Raw genomic sequence first — 21,345 nt, 5'->3', positions numbered from 1 at the left:
GTCGTGCGTCTCATGTCAAGACCAGAATTAACCTTTGAAATAAGCCTCGGGAGAGCCACTGCTCACGCTGGGGAAAAGCGGGCAAGAAAACAGTAAAGAATCAGCAGGCTCCATGTTTGGCAGCATTTGCAAAGGAAGCAACGGTTTAAGGCGTCTCTGAAGGGGAGAACCTGGAAAGTCTCCAGAGAGCCCCAAAGCTTCTCGCTGACAGCCAGAAGGTGCTGATGATGGGAGAAGGGCCACAGGCTTTGCAGAACCTGTTTTTTTCTGCAATTTCTAAGGAGGAATCTCCTGGAGGTGCAAACCATCCTATGTCATCTACCATCCTGGCACATAATGGAACAATTTAGACTAATCTTCTCCAGACAAGGAGTTCGTATTCCCGTCCAAGTATTTATACATTTATATGCATTTTAAAAGTGGAAATGGGCTTGGTATATTAAATAAGAATGATTGGATGTGGGCGGTAAGAATGAAAACACTTATCTTCTTATCCTTTCAGAGGTGACGTTCAGCACATAACACAACCACCCCTCAGTGAAGCCAAACAAGTGCACAGGCAGCAACCGAGCTTGTGACAACAATTTCTCTGGACTCCTGCTGGGAAAATTTAATATCAGTTCGGGAACAGTGTACCAAGAACACAGGAACTCACTCTAGTGTCGGTGTAACTTTTATTTATTTATTGCTATCAAATGCACAGTAAAGGAAGAGCTGATATGGCTATCTCCTGAGTACAATACCTCTATAAAACTGATATTGTGGCATTTTATGGTGGCACATCAAAGATGCTGCATACACAAGTCACAAGGTGGTTTTCTTAACTGCCTGAATTACAGATGTGTTCCCTGGCTGCACTTGGGTGTTTTTGTCCCTTCCAGCAATACATAATCAAGTTCTTGTAACTGGAAAATAACCAGAGATATTAAGAATAAGGTGCCAAGGGGAAAACAGGCTCTGGATAATTTCTAATAGGTGAATGCAGATGTTTTTCTAATAGCTATTTAGCCCTGTAGGAGCCTGCAGCACCTTCAGTGCTCTTCTGGCCACACATGCCTGCCAAGGGCTCTCTGCTTGCAAGGCATCCTCTCCAAACCTCCTTCCCCTGCCTGGCAGCTCCGGGCTGCCTCCCCTGCCTCATCCCCAATTCATCCCCAGAAACTGCACTGCAGTGGTAGGAGGTGCCATAGGTTGCAAGAAGCCAGTGACAAATACATATATATATATGTATAGGAAATCTGCTCTTAAGAGCCCCCGAGTCCTATCTCCACCTCTGCTGCTAACTTGGTCACTTGGTACCTTTTATACCTCCATGGCTGGGCACTCCTCACCCACTTGTCCTAAAGCCAGTTTTCCAGAGGAGACGGGAAAGCCATCAGAGCTGACTTGAAAGCTCCTCCATGATCCTTCCTTGGGCCAAATTCACAGTATCATCAGGTTGTCTCCATCTTGCACTGTTATCATTTGCTTGAAACCTTGTTATATCAGAATGCTGTCATATGTTCAGAAGGCTGAGGTTGCTGCAGTCTTCAGGAAACATTCTTCAAAATTCCTCAGAAATAATTAAAAATAATAATAATAATTCAATAATAATGATAATGCAATAGTCTTCAAGAAATATCCCTCAAAGTGCCGATAGCTGGAGCTGTGCAGCGTGCCACTCTTTGGAGGGGATGGGGCAGAACAGGCAGACTGCATCTGATGGGGATGGTTGCACTACCTGGCCCATGGGCTAGTAAAGTTTCTCAGAAGCACCTGTGTCTGACAGACAAACTAGGCAGGAAAGAATGGAAGAGGCACTTTCTATACTAAAGTCTGTGGTTCACTTTAACACTGATTGTGATGTCTTGGCAAAATGTAGCCTAACATAAAGAGCTGAAGCAAACAGAGTGAATGGCAGAGCAGGACTGCCAGGCTATAGGGTGCACTCAAACTAAAGCAAAGTCACTGGCTATCGAGGGAATTGCCTATCCACAGCTCTCCTCCTCTTTGCTCACCAAAGAGAAAATCTCTTGTCTGACCCTGGCGCCAAATGACTTAACATTTGCAGAGCTGAAGGGCAAGTTGAGATTGGAAAGTCCTTCCCATCGGTTGTCACTTTTCATCCCCGGCAGCAGAATCTTTTTGCGACCTCATGATTTGATAGAGAGTTTTGCAGAAGTGCTGGTCCTGGCTCAGCCTTTTGGCTGCTTCCTTCAGCTCCTGAATGCCATCAGCTTCTGCCTGGGAAAAGATGAAGGACTGGGACTGCTTCACTGAAACGAGATCAGCACAGAGAGGTCAGTGCTCTGAAGCAGAGACGTACTCAAACTCAAGACAAAGTTTTAGGGCACCTAAGCCACGCAACTGTCCCACCTGAGGGCTTGGCAAAGGACATGCTGACCATTGCTTTTGAACAGCTTCACATGTTCAGGGTGAACTGTTTTCAGGGGAGGGAATGGCTGGCAGCAGGGAAACACATCTTTCCTCTTTACAGATCTGAAGTACGATTTCTTGCAGAGCCTACCCTAACCTTGCAGTCTGCCTGCTTTCAGCACCACATTTGGATACATAATGTCCAGATGTTCCTTCCGAGCAAAATGAGAGTGCTATGATTAAGCATTAAAATGAAATCAGCTTTTAGCATGTGTTTATGGCTGGGGTCCAACAGCACTACAGCTGTCAGTGCATGCCATTCTACATGCATGAAGAGAGAACGACTAATTTGCACTTAGTGCCTGCTCTATGGACAGAGAAGAAACAAGAGTTTCTTTCTGTGGCACTGTTAAGGAATAAAAACACGAACTATATGCAGACCTTACTGCTCTTTCAGCCCCATCTGCACTTTTCTGCTTGTGCTGCATAGTAAGGGAGAAGCTGCCCAGCACCTACAGTCATTCCATGAAGCACTCGCTCTCCGGCGGTGCAGGCGGCAGCTCTTTATGCGTCGCGTGGCGGCCTTATGGATGTACACGGAGTTCTTCATGATCACGGGCATCTTGGCCTCCAGCTCGGCATTGCGGATGCACTCTTCAAAGAACTCTGCAGAGAGGACAGCACTGAGAGTGGAAACAGGGAAGATGCTTCAAGCAATAAGTGGTCGCCAGAGCATTGCACTTGCTGATGGGATGAGCCAAAGTGACATTTGACACTTCCCTACAGCTTCTTCACAAGCAGTGACCCACAAAGCTCCAGAACATCACCAAGATGATCAAGTTCAGAATCTCAGAAACCTTCAGTTCCCAACACATAAATGGTGACTGAAACGATGACGGGAATGGCAGCCATCCATTCCCCCTCAGCCATTACCTCAACTGATTCAATACACCAAGCCAAGGCACTCTCCTCCACGATTAGGATAAGTACTCTGTGAAACTTTCTTACAGCTGCTTTCTTTCAAAGAACTCTAAATTCAATCAAGTCTAGACTTATGGAAAGGGACGGTTAGCAGCACTGACATGTGTGAGAGCATGCAGGCCATACATGGCCAGGGATTTCTTCATATTCATAGCAAGTACACAAATAGCACACTCTCATTCAAAGCCCAATGCTCAAACTCTGATAATGATATTGTCTGAAACTACCACATGGGATTGTTTTTCTTTCTCTGGCTCACTTCCCTTCTACGGTCTGACCAACACATCTTCTGCTTTTCCTGCGTCGCTTTCCTCCCAGATCCTACCTGTAGCTGGTCCCTTGTTGTTTAGAGGATTCACACATGTCAGGAGATGGTCCGTGCTGGGAGTTACCTGCTCTAGGTCTCTACAGGTAACTCACAGCTCTAGCAGGACACTGAGCTCAACAAGGCCATTTTAGCTCTGTTTCCTTAGCCTGGCTCTAAGCCAGTGTGAAGAAGTTCAGAATCACATATTTGACCTCAGTTTAGGAATCTGACATAGAAACTACTGATTTATTATTATTCTGTATGTGTGTGTGTGTGTGTGTGTGTGTGTGTGTGTGTGTCCGTCAGCACTTCAGAATCCCACAGGACTTTAATAAACCTGACTTAAACCAGATTCTAGAGCAATTACGATGAAGAAAAAGACAAAAAAAGCCTTAATTTCAGCCATCAGCCACATGAAACCTTGGGTTCACATCTCACCGGCAGACTGCAGCTGTCTCCCCATGGCAATGCTAGGCTGATGCAGTGATTCAGCTCTGAGTCTGAGTCCAAGTTCCACCTGCTCAGTCACCTCCCAGCACGGTTGGTGTGGTTGCTACAGCAACCGCAGTGCTCCTTTAATCACTGACAATCTTGAGGAAAATCAGAGGATTTTCACCACTCACACCTATTCAGTCATCCCAGCTCTGCCACATCTTCCCTGTTTCAACTTTTGAAAACCATTTACTCATCTGTGTCTCTAGCTTTGTTTTCCATCAAACAAAGCTAGAATAACAATAACCTTTCTCAAAGGAGTGCAAACCAACAAGTGTCTGCAAAGTACATTTGGACTCCTCAAAGGGACCACGTGGTAGAGGTGAAAAGTGATGGAGAGGGCACTGGGTATCACTAGGAGCACACTAGGGCACTCTTTGTATCTGGGTCAATAAATAGAAATGGTTCCTCTCTCAAGAATTTTTCATCAATAGAGAAGGGTGATGGACTTACTTCTCAAGTTACTGACATCTGCTTTCATTTTCTCATCTTTCTCCTGGTTGCGGTCCAGAGAATTGAGGCCTTGCTCCAAGCTTTGCAGTGCTTCCTCAGCTTCCCTCAGTCTCTTCTCCAGATCCATGCGCACTTTTACCTCAGCCTGAGGAAAAGAAAGAACACAAATATTCCTGAAAACCTTGTGCAACATAAACCTCCTGCTGATTCACAAGGACTGTAAGGAACCAAACAAAGCAGGTAATACAGAAAGACAATTGGGGAAAAAAAACCAGAAACAATATATGAAAACATAGAAGTTGCTCCTCATGTTTTCAGAGGGACTCTGAATTTGATTGACTTGTTTTAGTAATTCTCCTTTACTCCGACTTCCAGTTTCATTGAGGTCCCTCATTATATGAGCCACGTGGAATCAGAGATGGCATTTTAACACATGAACTTGTACTCAATGCAAGTATTTGCAGATGAGCAAAAATGGAAGGACATCCTTCTGGCTGAGGCAGACTTGGGACAAAAAACAGTGAATTCCCATGTAGGGTTGCCTGGTTCTTAGAATCACATAGTTTAGGAAACAGGATACAATAACAGTTAGAAATGAGTAGTAGTTTAGCCTAAGTGAGTAACAAGTACAGCTAAAATAATCGGAACTTTATTTAGGCCAAGTGGAAGGTTATAGGTGAAGAAAATCTTGGAGGTGGAGCAAAGAAAAGAAAAACAAAGTTGCTTGTTTGGATTAAAATGAGTTGGCATAACTAAAACCACTGATCTTTGCACAGATTAAGGAGTTTCCATTATTGGACAACAAAAAAAACAGTTGGCACCTTGCCCAAATTATTCTGCTTTTGAAACCAAGGTTACACAGATATTCTCATCCACGGACATCCAAACTGAGGTATACCAATTGGTTCACTGACCATAAATGAGACAGAATTTTTGCCCATTCTGTACTTTTTGTACAGAAGGTAGGTTTTTGTAGGTTCTTTGAAACCCTATCCCTTTTCTTTTACTTTTTTTTCCCTTCCTTCTTGAGATGATGCTGTGACAGTAACAAATAAAGAATCTCACTGAACAAGTTAATCAGCCATTAGAATGAAATAATAGTGCAATATCAGTGTGACACAGTAACCTCCTATGTTATCATGATATGAAATGTAACAGAAGACAGATGACCATAGAGTGAAAAAAATGAAATAAAACAAGTCTCTCCCACTTGAGAGAGGATGAACTTGAAGGGAAAGGGAGGGAAGTCCAGGCAAGTAGACAGTGATTTGTGGTATATGAGGGTCATACCTTGAGGTCTCTCTCAGCCTGCTGCTTTTCTGCAGTCAGCTCTGAGAGCGAGTTCTGCAGCGCTTGTGACTGGGAAGAGTAAAACTCCCGCTCCTGCTCCAGGGCTCGGGACCGCTCCTCGTTCTCCTTCATCCTAGAGTACAGCACAGCAGAAATCACCATTCCCACCCCAGCACAACTCACAGGAAGGGGCAGCAGGGCTCAATATCTTCATGGGCTGTACTTAACTACCTGCTTGGCCTCAAAGAGTCTCTAAGGGGACAGTTTGCTGAATATCATCAGTGTTTCACATGCAGGCACCGCTGGAGAAAGAGGCAGGTGGACAGATCTTGAAAGGGATATTTTGGGCCCCTGGAACAGGACTACAAGCACCAATTGCTTCCTGTGGACGAGATCCGATAAAGGATCTCATCTGTGCTGGGCTCAAGTAAATGGGTGAACAGTTTAGAATCGAATCTAGTTCTAAGACTGGAAGTATCCAGTCATCCCCTTCTGATTGCTTTTCATCTGCAAGGGAAGGAAGAAAAGTTCTTTTCCCACCATATAACACCCTGCTTCATGTCCCTGGCAATGCTCTAAGAGCTCCTGCCCTCGCTTCACCTCTTCTCAGCCAGGAGTTTCTCCTCCAGAAGTTTCTGCATCTTCTCTTCGATCTGTTGCAGGCTGCAGTGCAGCCCCCAGCTGGGGCTTCGCTCTTTGCTGGGGCTGGTTGGAGGTGGGAGCTGGCTCTCATTCTCCTCCAGCATCTCCAGTGTTCGCTGCTTTTCCACAGAGAGCTCCTTAAGAAGGACAAACGAAGACTGTTTGTGAGTACCAGCCAGGTCCAAAATTTCTGCTCCTGTTCCTGCCTTCTCAGTCGTTCCATCCTTAAGTATATTCTTCAGTTGGGTTAAACTCAACGATAACCAAACCCAGTTTCCTCTTGCTACCTGCCTCTCTGGGAGCAAAGCTCCACCACAGCCTTTGCTTATGCAGGTGAGTGGGTGTTTGTTTGGAGGCTTGCTCTTTGGAGTGATCCAGGGAAAGAAAAGGGTTAATATGTTGGCACCATGCTTCCTTAATTCACACAAGGTTCCTGATTTTCTGGGAATCACATTCAGTTCTGTGGAAAAGGACTGCCTCTAATTTGCACTAGGGCAGTGGTTAGAAAACTGCAGCTCAAAATTATCAGAGTTAACAAGGAATCATAGCCATGCTGATTGGAAAGGAGATCTGGGAGCCTCCAGTCCACCCTTCTGCTCTAAGAAGGTTCATCAACAAAATAAAGGCAAGTTCAGCTGTGGCTTTGTATGTCAAGTCTTGAAACCATTTAAGGATGAAGGCTCCACAACTTCTCTTGGCATCCCGTTGACCTAGCCTGTCTGGTGAAAATTTCTTCCTTGACATTTAGCCTAAGCTTCCCAAGCTGCAGTTTATGGTTTTTACCCCACATAATATCCTCTGGCACCACTTGAGAAGAGTTTAGTTCTGCTGAACGCCCTGACACCTCCAGCCCTTTTCTCAAGGGATTTTTGCCTATAATATCTGCTACTGAATGAATCTGTTTATCTGCACAGGATTTATCTGTGACACTAGCAAATGCGAGATTCATTCCACATGACAGCATCGCTTTCAGCCCTGCTTGCTTCTCAAGGAAACTTCCCAAAATGCTGTCACCCAGGAGAGATGTGGTCACTCACCTCCAGGGTTTTCTGCAAGGACTCCGTCAGGCTTCGCAGCTCTTTCTTTTCTTCCTCCACTCCTTTAAGGGAGTGGGCTGTGAGCTCCAGCTCCCTAAAGAAGCAAAACCAGTGAGAGTTGTTGGAGGTGAACAGGAGCCCCAGACCGCACAGGCTGAGCAGGACCTGCGAGCTGTGGTTTGTACAGGCAGCCCTCAAGGGTCAGAAATCCCAGGCAGGAGTGTCCCAGAAAACATTAGGCCTTGAGCACAGGGCAAGTGTCCAGGAACTTAGCCATGCTTCCTATTAAATCCATCCCAACTGGTAATGTGTCTCTCTAGCAAGAGCTGGTGACAACTGAAAGAGTTCAGACAGGGTACATTTCTGCAAGCAGGTGTATTTCTACCAGAACAAAAGTGGAAAAGTGGTTGATAAACCACACCATTTTTCTACAATGTGGGGTGGGGGGGCGGAAGAAGAGAAAAAAAATAAGGCAATGCCAAAACATGCCCTTTCAACATTTATGGCAAGGTATTTGCTTTTCTCTTTCTAAATACATCTGTTGTTTGTATTTTGGATACAACCTTTGCCTTTAAAAAGGCACAGTGATTCTCAGTGAGGCAACCTGCATATCTGCCCAGTGTCCTTCAGCTGATTCCCAAGCAACTGTGGAAAACCATATTCAGGTGCCTGGAGCCCACGTGGCTCGGAGTCAGAGGAGTTGGAAAGCTGCCCCTCTGACCCGCTCTTCTTGCACGCCTGGCTGCTGCCATACTGCCTTGACAAACCTGGGGCCCGCTCACATCCCAGTCCCCTCCAAAGGGAGATTGCTGGAGCCTTAACACAAAATGAAACTAAGCTGTATTCTATGGGCCACACAACTGATTGCAAATGCAAGTAGGCAGATCTCAGCTGCTTCTGTTTTCACCAGTACTACATTTATCCCCTGCCCGCACCAAAAGTGTGTTTTACCCATTCTCTTGTTCACAACCACACCACCGTTCAGAGTGAGAGCTCCTGTCCTCCTCCAGCCCAACCCCGTTTCCTCCCTTACCGTCTGATTTGCTCCTGTTCCAGCCGCAGCTCCCGCACCACCTCTTCAAACTGGTGCTTCTCAGCTTCCAGTACCTGGTTTAGACGCTCAAGTTCCTGGAGACAAGGAGGAGAGGAGCATACCCTGCCCATATGTTTAAAATTGGAGTGACTTCCCGTTCGGTAACACTTGTGACCTAATTTGTACTATGGAGTTCACCATGTCCAGTTTCTCCATAGTTTTGTCCAGGGGCCATTAAAAGGATTTAAGGTCAGCTGAGGACTTCCAGACATTGAACAGACCCAGCCAGGCTATAAGGCATCTGGGAATCCCAAACATGATCCCTGCACAGATCGGCTGTGCAGCACATGTGCCCAAAGTCTCCAGGAAAGCTGGACTCAAAGTGTATGGACCATCTCAGGCATCCACATGTGCAGACATGGAAAGCCTGGAGAGATGTGTGACAGCCCCACACTGCTGCTCCTGAACAGCAGCAGCTTTACTAGTCAGTCTCCCTTCTTATCCCACACACATCTTATTTCTGCCATCCATAGGGAGCCCACAGAGCGGCTGCAAACTCTGCCTGTGCTCCCCAAGCTCCCTGCTCTGAATCCCAGTTTGCCCTCAAACCAATAGCTCTTAAATCCCAGGCCCACCATGTGGGAGTTGAAGGGAACCGGCATATCCACTCACCTCTTTTTGCTCCCTCTGCAGGCACAGCTCTTCTGTTTCTTCCATCAGCTTATCTGCAAACACACACACGCACACAGGCAAAATGCAAAGAAAAGCAATTTATATCCCGGGAATGCTTATGATCATGAAGCCCTGACTGTTTGGATCTTGAACATGCAGCAATCCCTATTGCTCTGTGTTTGTCTGTCTGGGAGGCTGCAAAGGCTAAAGTGAGACTAATGGGATATTCTGTGATCAGTCTCCTGTAAAATAACTGAATTTACTGAATTGTAAAACAATTGTATTTCTGTGTGCTCTGCCTAAGGTTCCCTCCCAAGGCTTTTCAACTGCATTAACAAAGTAACTCGCTGTCTTCCCACTGAGTTAGGAAAACATCCTTATCCCTGCTTCACGCGTGAGGAAGCAAAGGCACAGAAAGGTTAAGTGGTGCACAAGGTTGCACACTGCTGGGCGGCCACTCAGCTCCTTCTCTGGTAGCTCATTCCCCTGACCTTCTCTGCCAGCACATCACGGTCATGCTCTCCTCCAGCCCTGGGACATCACCAGCAGCTCCCTGGTGACATTAAGATATTCCAGACTCCCCCAGTCCTCACTGCCCTCATTGCTTCCACACGATCATTCAGGAGCACTTGATTTTTTCCACAGCCCTCATTAGCCCTCTCACTGTTAGAGTTAGGTCTTCCAATTTCCCTCTTGGAGCCAACGGAGGCCTCCAAAGCATCTCCAAAACATGCTGCAAAATACGCTGTGGAACACGTGGGGAGCAGTTGCCCATAAGGATAGAGATCTCACTTTACTGAAACTCGTTAAATTTATTAGATCTTTACTAAACCTTGCTTTACTGAAATCAGAAAGAAGAGAGCTTTGCCTGGAAAGGCAAAGGCAGGTATGGCCCTTGATGAACCATATGAAGTAGAGTGGTGCAAGGGTAATTTACATTTGCTACGGGAAGTACTTGGGATTTTTATCAAGTCGTATGAAAAAAAAGCTTTGTAATCTATTAGAAGGAATATGTTTTGAACCAACAACAAAAAGAAGTAGTTTTGACGACTAAGTTGTCTTGACCACATTCTGTGCCGTGTTAAATGAAGGCAAAGTTATAATTATGTCGTCATTGTGCTATAAATGTAACGGCAGTTCTGCTAAGTCATTAGAAGAGGGTAGTGTCAATTTATTATGGGGTCACGGATCCTATGAATGAACCATTTTGTTATATGATTTGGAGATCTAAAAAAGGTGTTAAATAATAGTTCTTAAGAGATCTTCTCCATAGTGGAGTCTTGAAGGTTGTTGGTCCTCTTGTTTCCATTACACTAGTGTTACAAGCAGAGGTTGCTTATTAAAATTGACTTTGATTTTAGTGATAAAGGTGGAGAAGCACTTTTTTTTTTTTTAATTTGCAAACACAAGTTCCTATAATAGCTTTATGCACTGCTATAGGGGAGGACAGGCCTAATATACTTGAACAAAACTGACTACAAATAGATTAGATACAGCTACACAGAGCCTGAAGAAATCAACCCCCTAACCTTGCTACGTAACTTTTAGCCAAAGTCAAGAACCATCACCATCAACTGCTCATTTCCATGGGAGACACATGCCCACCGGCAGCTCCACTTAAGTGCTTACCCTGAACACCTCCTCTGTGCTGCAACCTAACCTTAAACAGTTTAAGGTTAAAAAACTTCAACTCGTGGTGTCTACCACCAGTGTTTAGTGTCTGAGTATAGACTCGTCCCAGTCTCCTACACCAAGCCTGGGTTTAACTCTCGGCTCTGCCATCCATCCTCCAAGCAAGCGCAGACAGACAGGTCACCTCAGCACCTTATGATTCAGTCTTGCCCATGTCAGATGGGGAGGATGCTGACCTCAAAACTTAACTACAGAAGGGACACAGATCACTGAACGTGAGGCTAATAATAAGGCAGAAGCCTCAGGAGTCAGAAGGGAATAAATAGGCAATAGCTGTCAAAAGGAAGCGATCAGCTGTGACAGTTCACCAGCACTGAATATTCTTGTCATGGACAAAGAACACAGTGAAATATATATAATATATATAGCTCTTATTTGCCACGGAAGGTGCATTCCTCTATTCTTCTATCAGCTTGAATTTATCAGACAGCAGCCCTGAGCTCTGTAGCTTGCTGTCAGTTGCATAAGAAATGTTTTGGCAAAACTTCCCTGTTTTTAATCTTTTCACCTATCTCTCCTGGCCCTCTACTCAACACTAGTTGTCTCTTTGTAAACTCCAGACCATACCTGCCCACCTCAAGTGGGGGCCAGTGCACCAGCTCACATGTACAAATGCCACTAAGTTGGTTAAAGTAAACATGCCTTGACACTTAATCACAATTACTGATAAAAATGGCATTGAGATCCCCCTTTATCAGAGGTTGCTTTCCCTTGGCTCTTGCAATAGGCACTGTGAGAAGAGACAGCAGGAGCTCCCACAGCAGTCAGACCACCCGAGGTCTATCCAGAGGCTAGTCCTCGTGTAGGCAGTTGGACTAGATGACCTCCTGAGGTTCCTTCCAACTTAAATTATTCTACCATCATTTGGAACAACTGTTCCCTCCCCATTGACCACAGAAAGAGTAGAGGGAACTTAGACAACTGCATCAGACACCTCAAATGAGCCAGTAGAAACACTCCTACTTTCAACCTGAATAGAGTGGGCAAATGCAAAGGCCAAGCAGAGTAAGGTGAAAAATCCCCTTAGGGAAAAAAAAAAATGTGTACAAAGAGCTGTGATCAGCTTAAGAAAAAGGTTGATCCTGGGTGATTCACAGTCACACAGGCACCAGCTCTTTGTCTGTCCTATTTGTCTGTGGGAAGCTTCCTGGGAACCAAATACGCATATTCAAACTTTCCAAGGGCAGCAGTTGCACAGTCCATCCATTGGGAGCTATAGGATTTTAAACATGCCAGCTAAAAAAAATACTTCTTTCATACTACAAGTGATGTACATCAAAATCCTATCCTGTAACATTTACTTGTGTTTTGACTCCCTCTAAAACCTGATTTTCAAATGCTGGATATTCAAAGTCTTCATCCGGAAAAAAAAAAATCATGAAAAAAATGCATTTGCTTGGCTTGACCACACCGGCAATTCCAGAAAAGTAAATGGACATTTTGAGTTTTGCAGCTTTTGGAAATAAGATGGTTTCTTACCTAAATACTCCTGCTTCTCCTTGGCCAGCTGCAGTCCTTGGGCTTCCAGGCTCTCAATCATTGCTTCTCCCAGCTGGGCATTCTTCCAGGTCCTAGGGAGAACGGACACAAAGCAGGCAAAAGAGAGAGCTAAAACCCCTGCAGAGAGAGGTGTGGGGACTCGGCCTAGAAATCCACCCAATAATTCAGACACAGACTCTCTGTGGAGCCAGCGAGTCTCTAAATTTCTCCCTCCTTAACTTTTAGAAATTTGCCTGACACGCAGGAAGGAGATTCCCCAGGAGTTGTACCTTCACACACTACAGCTATTCAAATGTTTCTCCAGTGTTTTGGAGACTCATACACCGAGTCTTATGGTTCTGCAGGCCAACCCAGCACGTGTGCAGCCAGCAGCAGCGACAGGATGTACCTGGAACCCGTTAAATGGATCCTGACAGACCATTAAGACCCAGATTTTAGTTTTTAACTTGGCTCACTTCACATCTGGCAGCAGCATCTTCTTCTCCAGCCTTTCCTGTATTTTACTCCATTATAGCCCCTGTTCTCCTTTAAGCTTTAACCCTTTGTTGACTTGTCTCGGGGTCTCGTATCTTCAGTCTTCTGGTATCCATTATCCCACTACCCATCCAGAAGTAACTAGGAATCACTTCCCAGCTAAACTAGAGAGGCAGTATGTTTTGGTGTCTTGCCCTTCACTGTCTGGCAAACATACCTCCCTGCCTAAACAATGATGAATCATAGATAAAAGCTGAATGTGATGCTCGCAAGTATGGAGAGTTAAGGGAAATGGTCATGATAGGTGCAGCACCATCAGCCAGAAGGTCTCAAAGTCCCTTGCAAACATTATGAAACTAAGCTGCAGGAGTGTTCTGTGGGACAGATGCCACTGCTGATCATGTTGGTAGAAAGGGCAAGCTTTTATAGTAAGTTAAATAGCCAAGGATAAGCACATACAAATCAAAAAAAGAACCATAAATGAAGTTTGCTGCTCATCTCAATTCTTGATCCATTAGAAAACAGTTTCTACGCCCATAAAACCCATAAAACGTATACATAAAGTGCATCCCAGTCTATTTATGCAAGTGAATATATAGGAACAACAATTGCTGCACAGAAGTTTGCCACCTTTGTTAAATCGTACAGATCTTAAGGGAGCTTACAAATATTAAATACATATAAATCTTCCTGTATCAGGCCTTTTTGTGAGCCCCCAAGATGTAGTTTTTCAGAAAGAATAGTTTAATCCATAAGCTGACAGCCTCCTATAATTCAAGAGAGTCTGTACCTTGTCTCGTAAAAAAACAGCCAAATATATTAGCACAAATTACCCCAAGGACCAGACAGCTCAGAACTGCAGCAGACAAAGTACTGCCATGTGTTCTTTGCAAGCAGATGGGTTTCTTTTCAGCTCACCAGAGTCTAGGATGTTACTAAAATGCAGAGGAAATTAGGACTAATTTAAAACGTGATGTTTTGCCTGCAGGTAGACATCTTCAGCCTGGGTGACAGCATGGGGGTGTGAGCGTGGACTTTTCCTGTGAAGTGCTGTGACACAGGATGAATCTGATTCCAGAGAAGCCAACTGCAAACCACACAAGTGAGTGTTTTGAACACGACTGCAGGGCTGGTGACCTACGGACCTCAAATGGCTCCGATATTCCCAGCAGACTATAATATCCAATACTCACACACATGCACTCTTTTGTCCCTCGCTGGTAGGCTGCAAATGCTGCGCTACCACCCCTTGCCTGGAGGGAGTCCAGCCTGACTCCTCATTTCAGGATCAAAATGCCTCCGGAGGCCAAATCCTGCTGCTCACATGTGGCTCAAAGGCCCCAGCACCTACAGAGAAGCAGCCCATGGGCACACAGCAACCCTTTATGGACTTTTATGGACCACAGCTGGGAGTCATTAGTGGTGGGATGAAAAGGCACTCCAAGAGAAGATGCTCTTTGCAATATCTATAATGTTCGTGTTCAGTGGAAGGACAGATCCAGGGACAGGCAGAGTCTTGGGAAGCCTCCCCTTATCCCTTATACATCTAAAGAAAAATACAAAGGGAAGGAGAGAAGGAAAAAAAAAAAAGAGCTTACACTTTTCCAGACTCCTGTAGCATCTCCAGCCACTGAGCCTGCTCAAACTCCGATTCGGCTGCTAGAACGATATTACCCTGTGGATAGGGAACAAAACAAAACAAAGGAGATGAGAGGCTGGTGCCTGTTCATGCCTCCGAACGTGCAGGATGCAAACTGGACACAGCTGCCAGAGGAGGCGATTCAGAAGGGGACCCATGGCAGGTATAAAACAATGAGGGATTACGTCCAGGCCTGGAGAGAGCAGAGATCCCAAACATCTCTCTATCAGTCTGCAAATATCCTAAGTCCTGCTGTTAGAAAGAGCTACTTTCCTTGTTGGCAATCAAAGCAGGATCCTTGAGGGGACCTGGGACACTAATCCACCCTTCCTCAGGATGGGTTTGCCCAGAAAAGCTTGGCATATTTGGTGCAGTGGGAAGGAACAGGCAACACAGCCCCGCTCACTAGCGATCGATACCCTCCTCTAGTTGTTTTTTTTTTTTTTTAATTTTTCTTTTAATTTGAGAAGAAAAGAGTCTACCCACGTGGAAGTCTTCATGGGAGATCTTTATGGCATAAGGCATGCTGGGCTCCTCTTTGGGTTCCACGATGCAGCCTCCCAAAGGTATGACCCCCTGGGGAGGAACCAGAGCACATTGGTCAGTCACCAAAACTTGCCCAGTGTAACAAGCAATGCACGGTGGGGTGTTACTGAGCTGTCATCCTCAGACAGTTCTGGGCCCCTGCCCTGCCATGGAAGTCCCAGGAAGGCTGGGAGTCATACACGGCTCCCCAACAGCAGAGGGGCAGCACTCGAAAGATGCTGCTCAGTGCACGTGGATTAGTGGCTGTATTTGCTTCTGAACTTGAGCATGGGGCAAGGACAACTAGCAATGGCCAAAGGAGCCAGCATTGCCACCAGCTGCTCTTGTAGCCACAACACTGTCCAATTAGGCAAGCCAGGGGATGAACTGATCGTCAAGCAGAAAACATGCAATAGATCCAGGCGGATCTAATAGAGGATCAAGGAGCCTCAAAGAAGTATTGGCCTGATTCCACTGTTTTGAATCTGAACCTGCAAGGAGTGAGCCTTACCTTTTCTTCAATTTGCTGGGCCTGTGGAAAAACAACTAGAAACAGAACAACCCTCCCCTTCTCACCTTTGGGTGGATATTGAAGTATTTATTGCTTTCAAAACTCTTCTTCTCACTCTCAGCATAGTAGAGCAGGAAGCTTTCCTTAATGATGAAGAACCTTTAACAGGGAGAAAAATAAAATCCAGCTAGAATAGAGTTCTTTGTTTATCATGACACAGGAAAATCTCCACCTAACTACAGCTGCTTTCTGAGCAGCAGGGTTCCTTCCTCCCATTTGCACCTAAGCAGAGGGGCTTCACTTCGGTTCAAAGTCAAGTGCTAGGTGTTCACCACTACTTATTAAGTTCACATGCTTCACGCTTCCAGTTTATCCCAGTACACATGCACCAGTATTGAAGACGAACCCTAGCACCATTTACTCACAGGGGAATTGCACAATGATCTGTGCCCAGGACAGCATCACAGCCAAAGTGATGGGGCATCTTGACCTGCGGGTGCTCGGTCTGGGCCACGTGTTAAATCGAACCTGGTGGAAGGGAGCTGCCCCCTTTCTGAAGGATCTTTTTCACACGGGCTAAAATCCACTAAAATATTTCTGCAAGCCACTCTCTTCCCTCTCAGCCTTTGCCAGCAAGCAGCCAGAAGCTGAGTGTTCCCTCTATACATTGCATCATACACAGGGAAGGTCACGGGATAGCATCTCCAAGGGACTATCAAGGCAAAAAGATTTGGCACGATAGCGCTCAGGAACAGAAATAAATTTCAGAGATATTTTTAAGCTGAGTTCCTGGCAAAGATTCCTCTCATTGACCCTTGCAAATACAAAGGAAATTGAATTCTTTTTTTGATATGCATCACGTTAACAATGTACCTTGTTCTGCTTGGTTAATCCTAGATATACTCTGATGAACACTGTGTAGTAGCCACTAAATATCATAACTGCTGTAAACCAAACATCAAATTTGCTGGAGCATGCCCTCAAAACTGTGGATAATGAAGTGCATTTGGGATGTTCGAAAACCCTTGGGAGAGTCCCTTTTCTCTCAGAAAATTAAGATTGTAAGATTTGTCCTGCAGTGAAGCAGGGGAGAGATCTGACAAGTGAAATTATGTCTAAATAGCAGCAGCACTGAAAGTGCTAAAGAGTAGCTGAAAGATGAAGACTGGTTCAGTAGGTAAGCTTTCTTACCTACTTTTTACCTGCTTTCTCCTCCTGGCCCACTCACCTGTCCCTGTCCCTGCTGACTGCAGAGGTGGGGAGGAGAAACCACTCTGCAGTCTCAGCAGAGCTATCTCCTCCTGCTTGGTGCTCCACGAGCAGCCTTGGAGGTGGCTGCCAACCCCCCAGCCTCCTCCTGACCAGGCTTGCAAGACCACGCTGCACAGAGCAGCTTGGGCAAGCTGGAACAAACCGGCCAGCTTCCCCCACGTCATCTCTTTGGTCCAGAAATATCACCGAGACACAGCAAAGCAGGATTCCCTTCTTCCAGAGCGCTATTTCTAGAGCTATTTTTATGTCCTTCCATTGACAGGATGCTCAGTTACAACTGTGGCTAACAGTCTTCACTGTCTCAGCCACATGAAGGCCGTGGTGCGCTGTAGCTCAGGCAGGTTGGTCCTCCATGCCATAGCCATGCTGAAGAAACCACTAAACCACACTGGAGGTGAACAGGCTAGGCACAAACAGCAACACTGACATGGACATCAAGCCAGGGACGTGATCATCTGCCAGGGTTAGACACAGCAGCTCCGTATCGGACAAGTGGAGATACCTGCACACTAGGAGCCGAGTGCTTTATTTCTGACACAGGTGTCTAATGAGATTAATTAGGTAATCTTTGTGAAACTTTCTGAAGCAACCATGGCCCAGGTTAAGTATTTACACTGTAAAACTGCAATATTCACCCTAGCCCTCCCATCTCCTGGAGTTTTCCAGGGCACGAGCCCAGGAGCACCCGCAGCAAACCCCGGTGGCTGCATCAGCGCAGCTCCCTCGCCCTAGGCACAGCCCAGGGCAAAGGGGCTTCATCAGCACCTGCCCCTCGCTCTTGCTCTGATGCCAGCACCAGGCACTACCCCTCTGCCTTCCCTGTGACAGGCTTCAGAGGCTGCTGGCAGCCATTCCCATGGGAACAAGGTTACCTGCATACCTGGGCGTTTCATTCCTGGCTTCATGCCACTGATGCCATCGTTGTTGCAGCATTTGCAGAAGAAAGAGGCTAAGCTGCTTGCTGTGCTGGGTGGAGAGCGGGTTGTAGCTTTGAGGTGAGGAGCGTGGCTGAGGACAGGGAATACAGCTTCCCAAAGCTGCTCCAGCAGTAACCCAGGCTCAGCCTGCACTTATCAAAAGCAACCATCTTCCAAGCAATCTTGGAAGATGGTTGCTTCTCTCTTGAAAGGATATTACTTTACATGAAAAAGAAAAGACATTAACCAAGGAAGAGAACTTCTTCGCTTTGAGAGACAGGGTGCTGCTAATGGTTTTGTAAAACAAGCCTCCAAAAAAGGCAGCTTGTTCAGGCATCAGCCCTGAGAAACGCGGCCACCTTGGTCCGGTGCCAGGAACATCCACCGTGCTCTTGGTCAGCATCCAAGGCAGCCCACAGCAGCCCGGGCAGCAGGTCAGATCATTGCATGGGCTATAGGAAGGATGGAAAACGCTCTAGACACCACTGCTCGTGTCACATCTTGCGGTCCTCCCAGGTGCCGTCACCCCGGTCTGACTAAGCCAAGGCTCTTCCTTCAACAGCTCATTTTCCTCCCCAGCGTCTCCAGCCACATCGTGACTGCAACCAGTTAAACAGGCCCAGGCCAGGAAGGACGATGTTCTTCCCCATTTAAGACATCACCCTAAATACTAAACATATAAAAAATAGCCCAAGATTTCAGGACAAAAAAAAAAATCATAGAATCATTATGGTTGGAAAAGACCTTCAAGATCATCCCGTCCAATCATGAGATCAAGTCCAACCATTGAGAGATCAGAGCATCACCTGTAACTAGCAGTCATCACTTTTTTCCCTTATTTTCTCCAAAGAAGGAAATATATTTAACTATATTTTCCTTTCATAAAACAATGCATTTAATCAGCTGTGGCATGCTGGGCATGGGAGTAGGGGTACAGGGAAAGGATGGATTTCTCCTTATCCTCCCCAATAAAGCAGCACCCTGCAGTCTGCATTGAGAACTCTTTCCCATTCTGCAAATGTTTTTTTTTCCCTCTCCTTTATCTCTCCCTTTCCTCCATTTCCCGTCCTGGGCCCTCCTTTGCTTTGGCTGCAGCCCATGGTCAGCTCTGCCCCACGGCTGCCTCCCCCAACCCTTTCCACCTGCATCACTAAAATATTTACAGCTTGCTGAAGACAGGGGTGACTTCTAGGAAAAGAGCAGCAATAAATAAATAATGACACAGAGAGCACAGGCTGGGCCATTTGTCTGCAAGAAATTATGATTAGGAAGGGAGCCTTTTAAGAAAGCAATCTGCCCTCTGCTATCCGTCCACTTCTCCTCAGTAACACAGTCACACAGGTTTCCAGTTTCCTCCACACTTCATGTGCAGACACTGAACTAACACCAAAAGCAGTGAGATTCAGGGAATCTCCTACAGAAATCACACTAACTTGAAGCCCCGAGGTGGCCCCTTACTCCAGTCTTACGGAGCTTTTTCTGCCCTTGATAACACGGTAGCAAATGCTCTCGGTGCCCAGGCCGCCGTTACACAACACGTTGGCAGCTCGCAGCCTCCTGGCACCACGTGGAAGCCAATTCAGAGCCGCCTTTGGCTGTACCTTTGCTGGTCACAGTCTGACCAGAGCGGCCACTGGTCCGCACGCTGCTGCAGACAGTATGTACACATACATATATACACACACCCCCCCATGCAGAGAGCCTGACCATCTCGCCACCAAAAACCTCCAAGTACTTGAGCAAGGATTAATGGACAAAGCCAAGCACCCTGGAGCAGAACACAGGGGCTGACGCTCCTTCTTCCCCAGGGCAATCACAGGGCGCTCGCAGAGGGAGGCAGCTCGTCTCTGCGCAGGGCGCAGCGCTGGCACTGGCTGGGCACGGAGGCAAGATGCTGGGGTGCAATGAGTGCAAAGCAGGTGGATCAGCAGGGATCAGCAGGGAGCCCGTGCCCTGCGTTCCAGCCCACGTCTCTGCCGGGCTGGTAGTGCTCAGAGACCCGAGCGCTCAGCTCGCCCAGCCCGGCGCACTGGGCTCCGCGGCTCCCTCAGCATCCCTCATGGACTGCGACTTACCTCCTGGACCACTTGGCCGACTGCCGCCCAAAGGGTCTCTTCCAGAGCACGCCGTACAGCTGCACTTTGGTGCTGATGTCCAGAGCGTCCGAATCTGCCTGTTCCATGGACGGAGAAGGGGAGACGGAGTTGGATTTTGAAGTGAACATTGCGGTTGGATCCGGTCCCGACTCTGCCCCTGTGCCTGGCGGCTCAGGGAATCCGATTAAATGCAGCGAACCAGAAGGATGCGAGCAGCCGCTCGGAGCGGCGGGCAGGGAGACGGGGCTGCGCTTTGGATCAATAGCTTCACTGCTCAGCACTCGCTCAATAATTCTCTCCCCGATGCACGGACAAGTTTCCTCATTGCATATCGCTTCCTGATGCACCGAAGACCGGACACATCCCAGCCCAAGGAAAAGAGGGATGAGCAGAGATCAGGAATGCAGAAGGACAGAGGCAGCTCTCAGCAGTACAGCCAGCCAAAACACCTCGGCACCGAGCCGCCTTGGAAGGCTACTTCACTCGACATTGCAGCACCCCAGAGAGAAGTCAGCGCGAGACGGGCTTTTTGCTGTCGAGCATCTCATGCTGCAACACGCACCCCCGAACACTTGTGCTTGGGGAAGAGTTCTTCTCCCCGACCCCAATGGGAGCAGGGCGGGTGGGAGCCACTGAATCCCATCAGATTGCCCCTGCCGTCGGCAGGGTTCCTCTGCCAGTGTGGCACTGCCCACCCGGCTGGAGTTCACGTGGCTGCTGGGTTTGCTGGGCAGCGTCCACGCCGCACGCCTTGCTCATCCTTAAAGGGCTATTGCTGACCAGAGCGGGGTGATGGCAACTCTGCCTGCCTGGGTGCAGCCCCCGCTGCCTCTGGGGTCCCAGCTGCTTCCTGGCCACAACAGAGGGACATACGAATGCCGCACGGCTCAGGGGAGCCCCCATCCATCTCTGCCCCGTCCATCTCAAGCAACAAGCTTTCCTGCTCCCGTTTCCCAAGTCCCTGTCCTTCTCCTGAAACCCTCCCTCCCTTCATATATAAGGGCACAGAGTCCTCCAAAATACCTCCTGCCTTTTGTAACACTCACAGGAAAGCGTGTTCCACCATCACACTGTGCCTCCTGCCTTCCCTGTGGCTGCCCCTAACACCATAATTTGTGGAAGAACTGCCTGTTCGTACCAGGTTTGGCACCGGGGGCCGTGGGGCATCTTATATAAGCGCAGGTACCTACATGCTGTGAGGCATCTGCTCCATCCTGGCCTCTGCCACCCTATTTACAGTGACGCTGATGCAATTGCCAAGTGTGCCGCCTTTCCCATGCGGATCATTCAGGAGACACACACTTCAGATGAGCAGTCCTGCTCATTCCCAGAGGTTAAAGCTTGAGGTATGCCCCAAGATACTGCATAGTCCTATCTTAAAATGACCAAGAGACAAAGATGTCTCAGGCTTAGAGCTCTGGAAACCCAGGTACAGTCTCTTGTGGGGACTAGGACAA

General features: G+C 47.2%; 1 protein-coding gene across 1 annotated transcript; it reads right to left on the bottom strand.

Annotated features, from left to right (window-relative positions):
- Positions 1-835: 835 nt before the first annotated feature.
- On the bottom strand, positions 836-20,080 carry PLEKHD1 (pleckstrin homology and coiled-coil domain containing D1). Its single transcript, XM_026038230.1, has 13 exons — positions 19,868-20,080; positions 15,669-15,762; positions 15,054-15,143; positions 14,527-14,603; positions 12,434-12,525; positions 9,263-9,315; positions 8,591-8,685; positions 7,558-7,651; positions 6,479-6,657; positions 5,879-6,011; positions 4,589-4,733; positions 2,872-3,021; positions 836-2,255 (listed from the first exon to the last, which is right to left on the bottom strand). Exons 1-13 carry the CDS (start codon positions 20,014-20,016, stop codon positions 2,095-2,097), a joined length of 1,512 nt encoding a protein of 503 aa, XP_025894015.1. The 5' UTR covers positions 20,017-20,080; the 3' UTR covers positions 836-2,094.
- Positions 20,081-21,345: the final 1,265 nt, after the last annotated feature.

The sequence above is a fragment of the Nothoprocta perdicaria genome, unplaced genomic scaffold (assembly GCF_003342845.1).
Source record: "Nothoprocta perdicaria isolate Ctin4 unplaced genomic scaffold, notPer1 scaffold_204, whole genome shotgun sequence".
Taxonomy (NCBI): domain Eukaryota; kingdom Metazoa; phylum Chordata; class Aves; order Tinamiformes; family Tinamidae; genus Nothoprocta; species Nothoprocta perdicaria.
The sequence above is the reverse complement of the archived record's forward strand: the minus strand, read 5'-3'. Positions and strand labels throughout refer to the sequence as shown.

Coding starts and splice junctions, on each gene's coding strand:
- PLEKHD1 (XM_026038230.1), bottom strand. CDS start 20,016: ATGTTCACTTCAAAATCCAACTCCGTCTCCCCTTCTCCGTCCATGGAA. Junction 14,604..15,053: donor TCTCCCATGAAGACTTCCAC/GTGGGTAGACTC, acceptor CCCTATCCACAG/GGTAATATCGTTCTAGCAGC. Junction 6,012..6,478: donor AAACTCCTGGCTGAGAAGAG/GTGAAGCGAGGG, acceptor GCTGTACTCTAG/GATGAAGGAGAACGAGGAGC.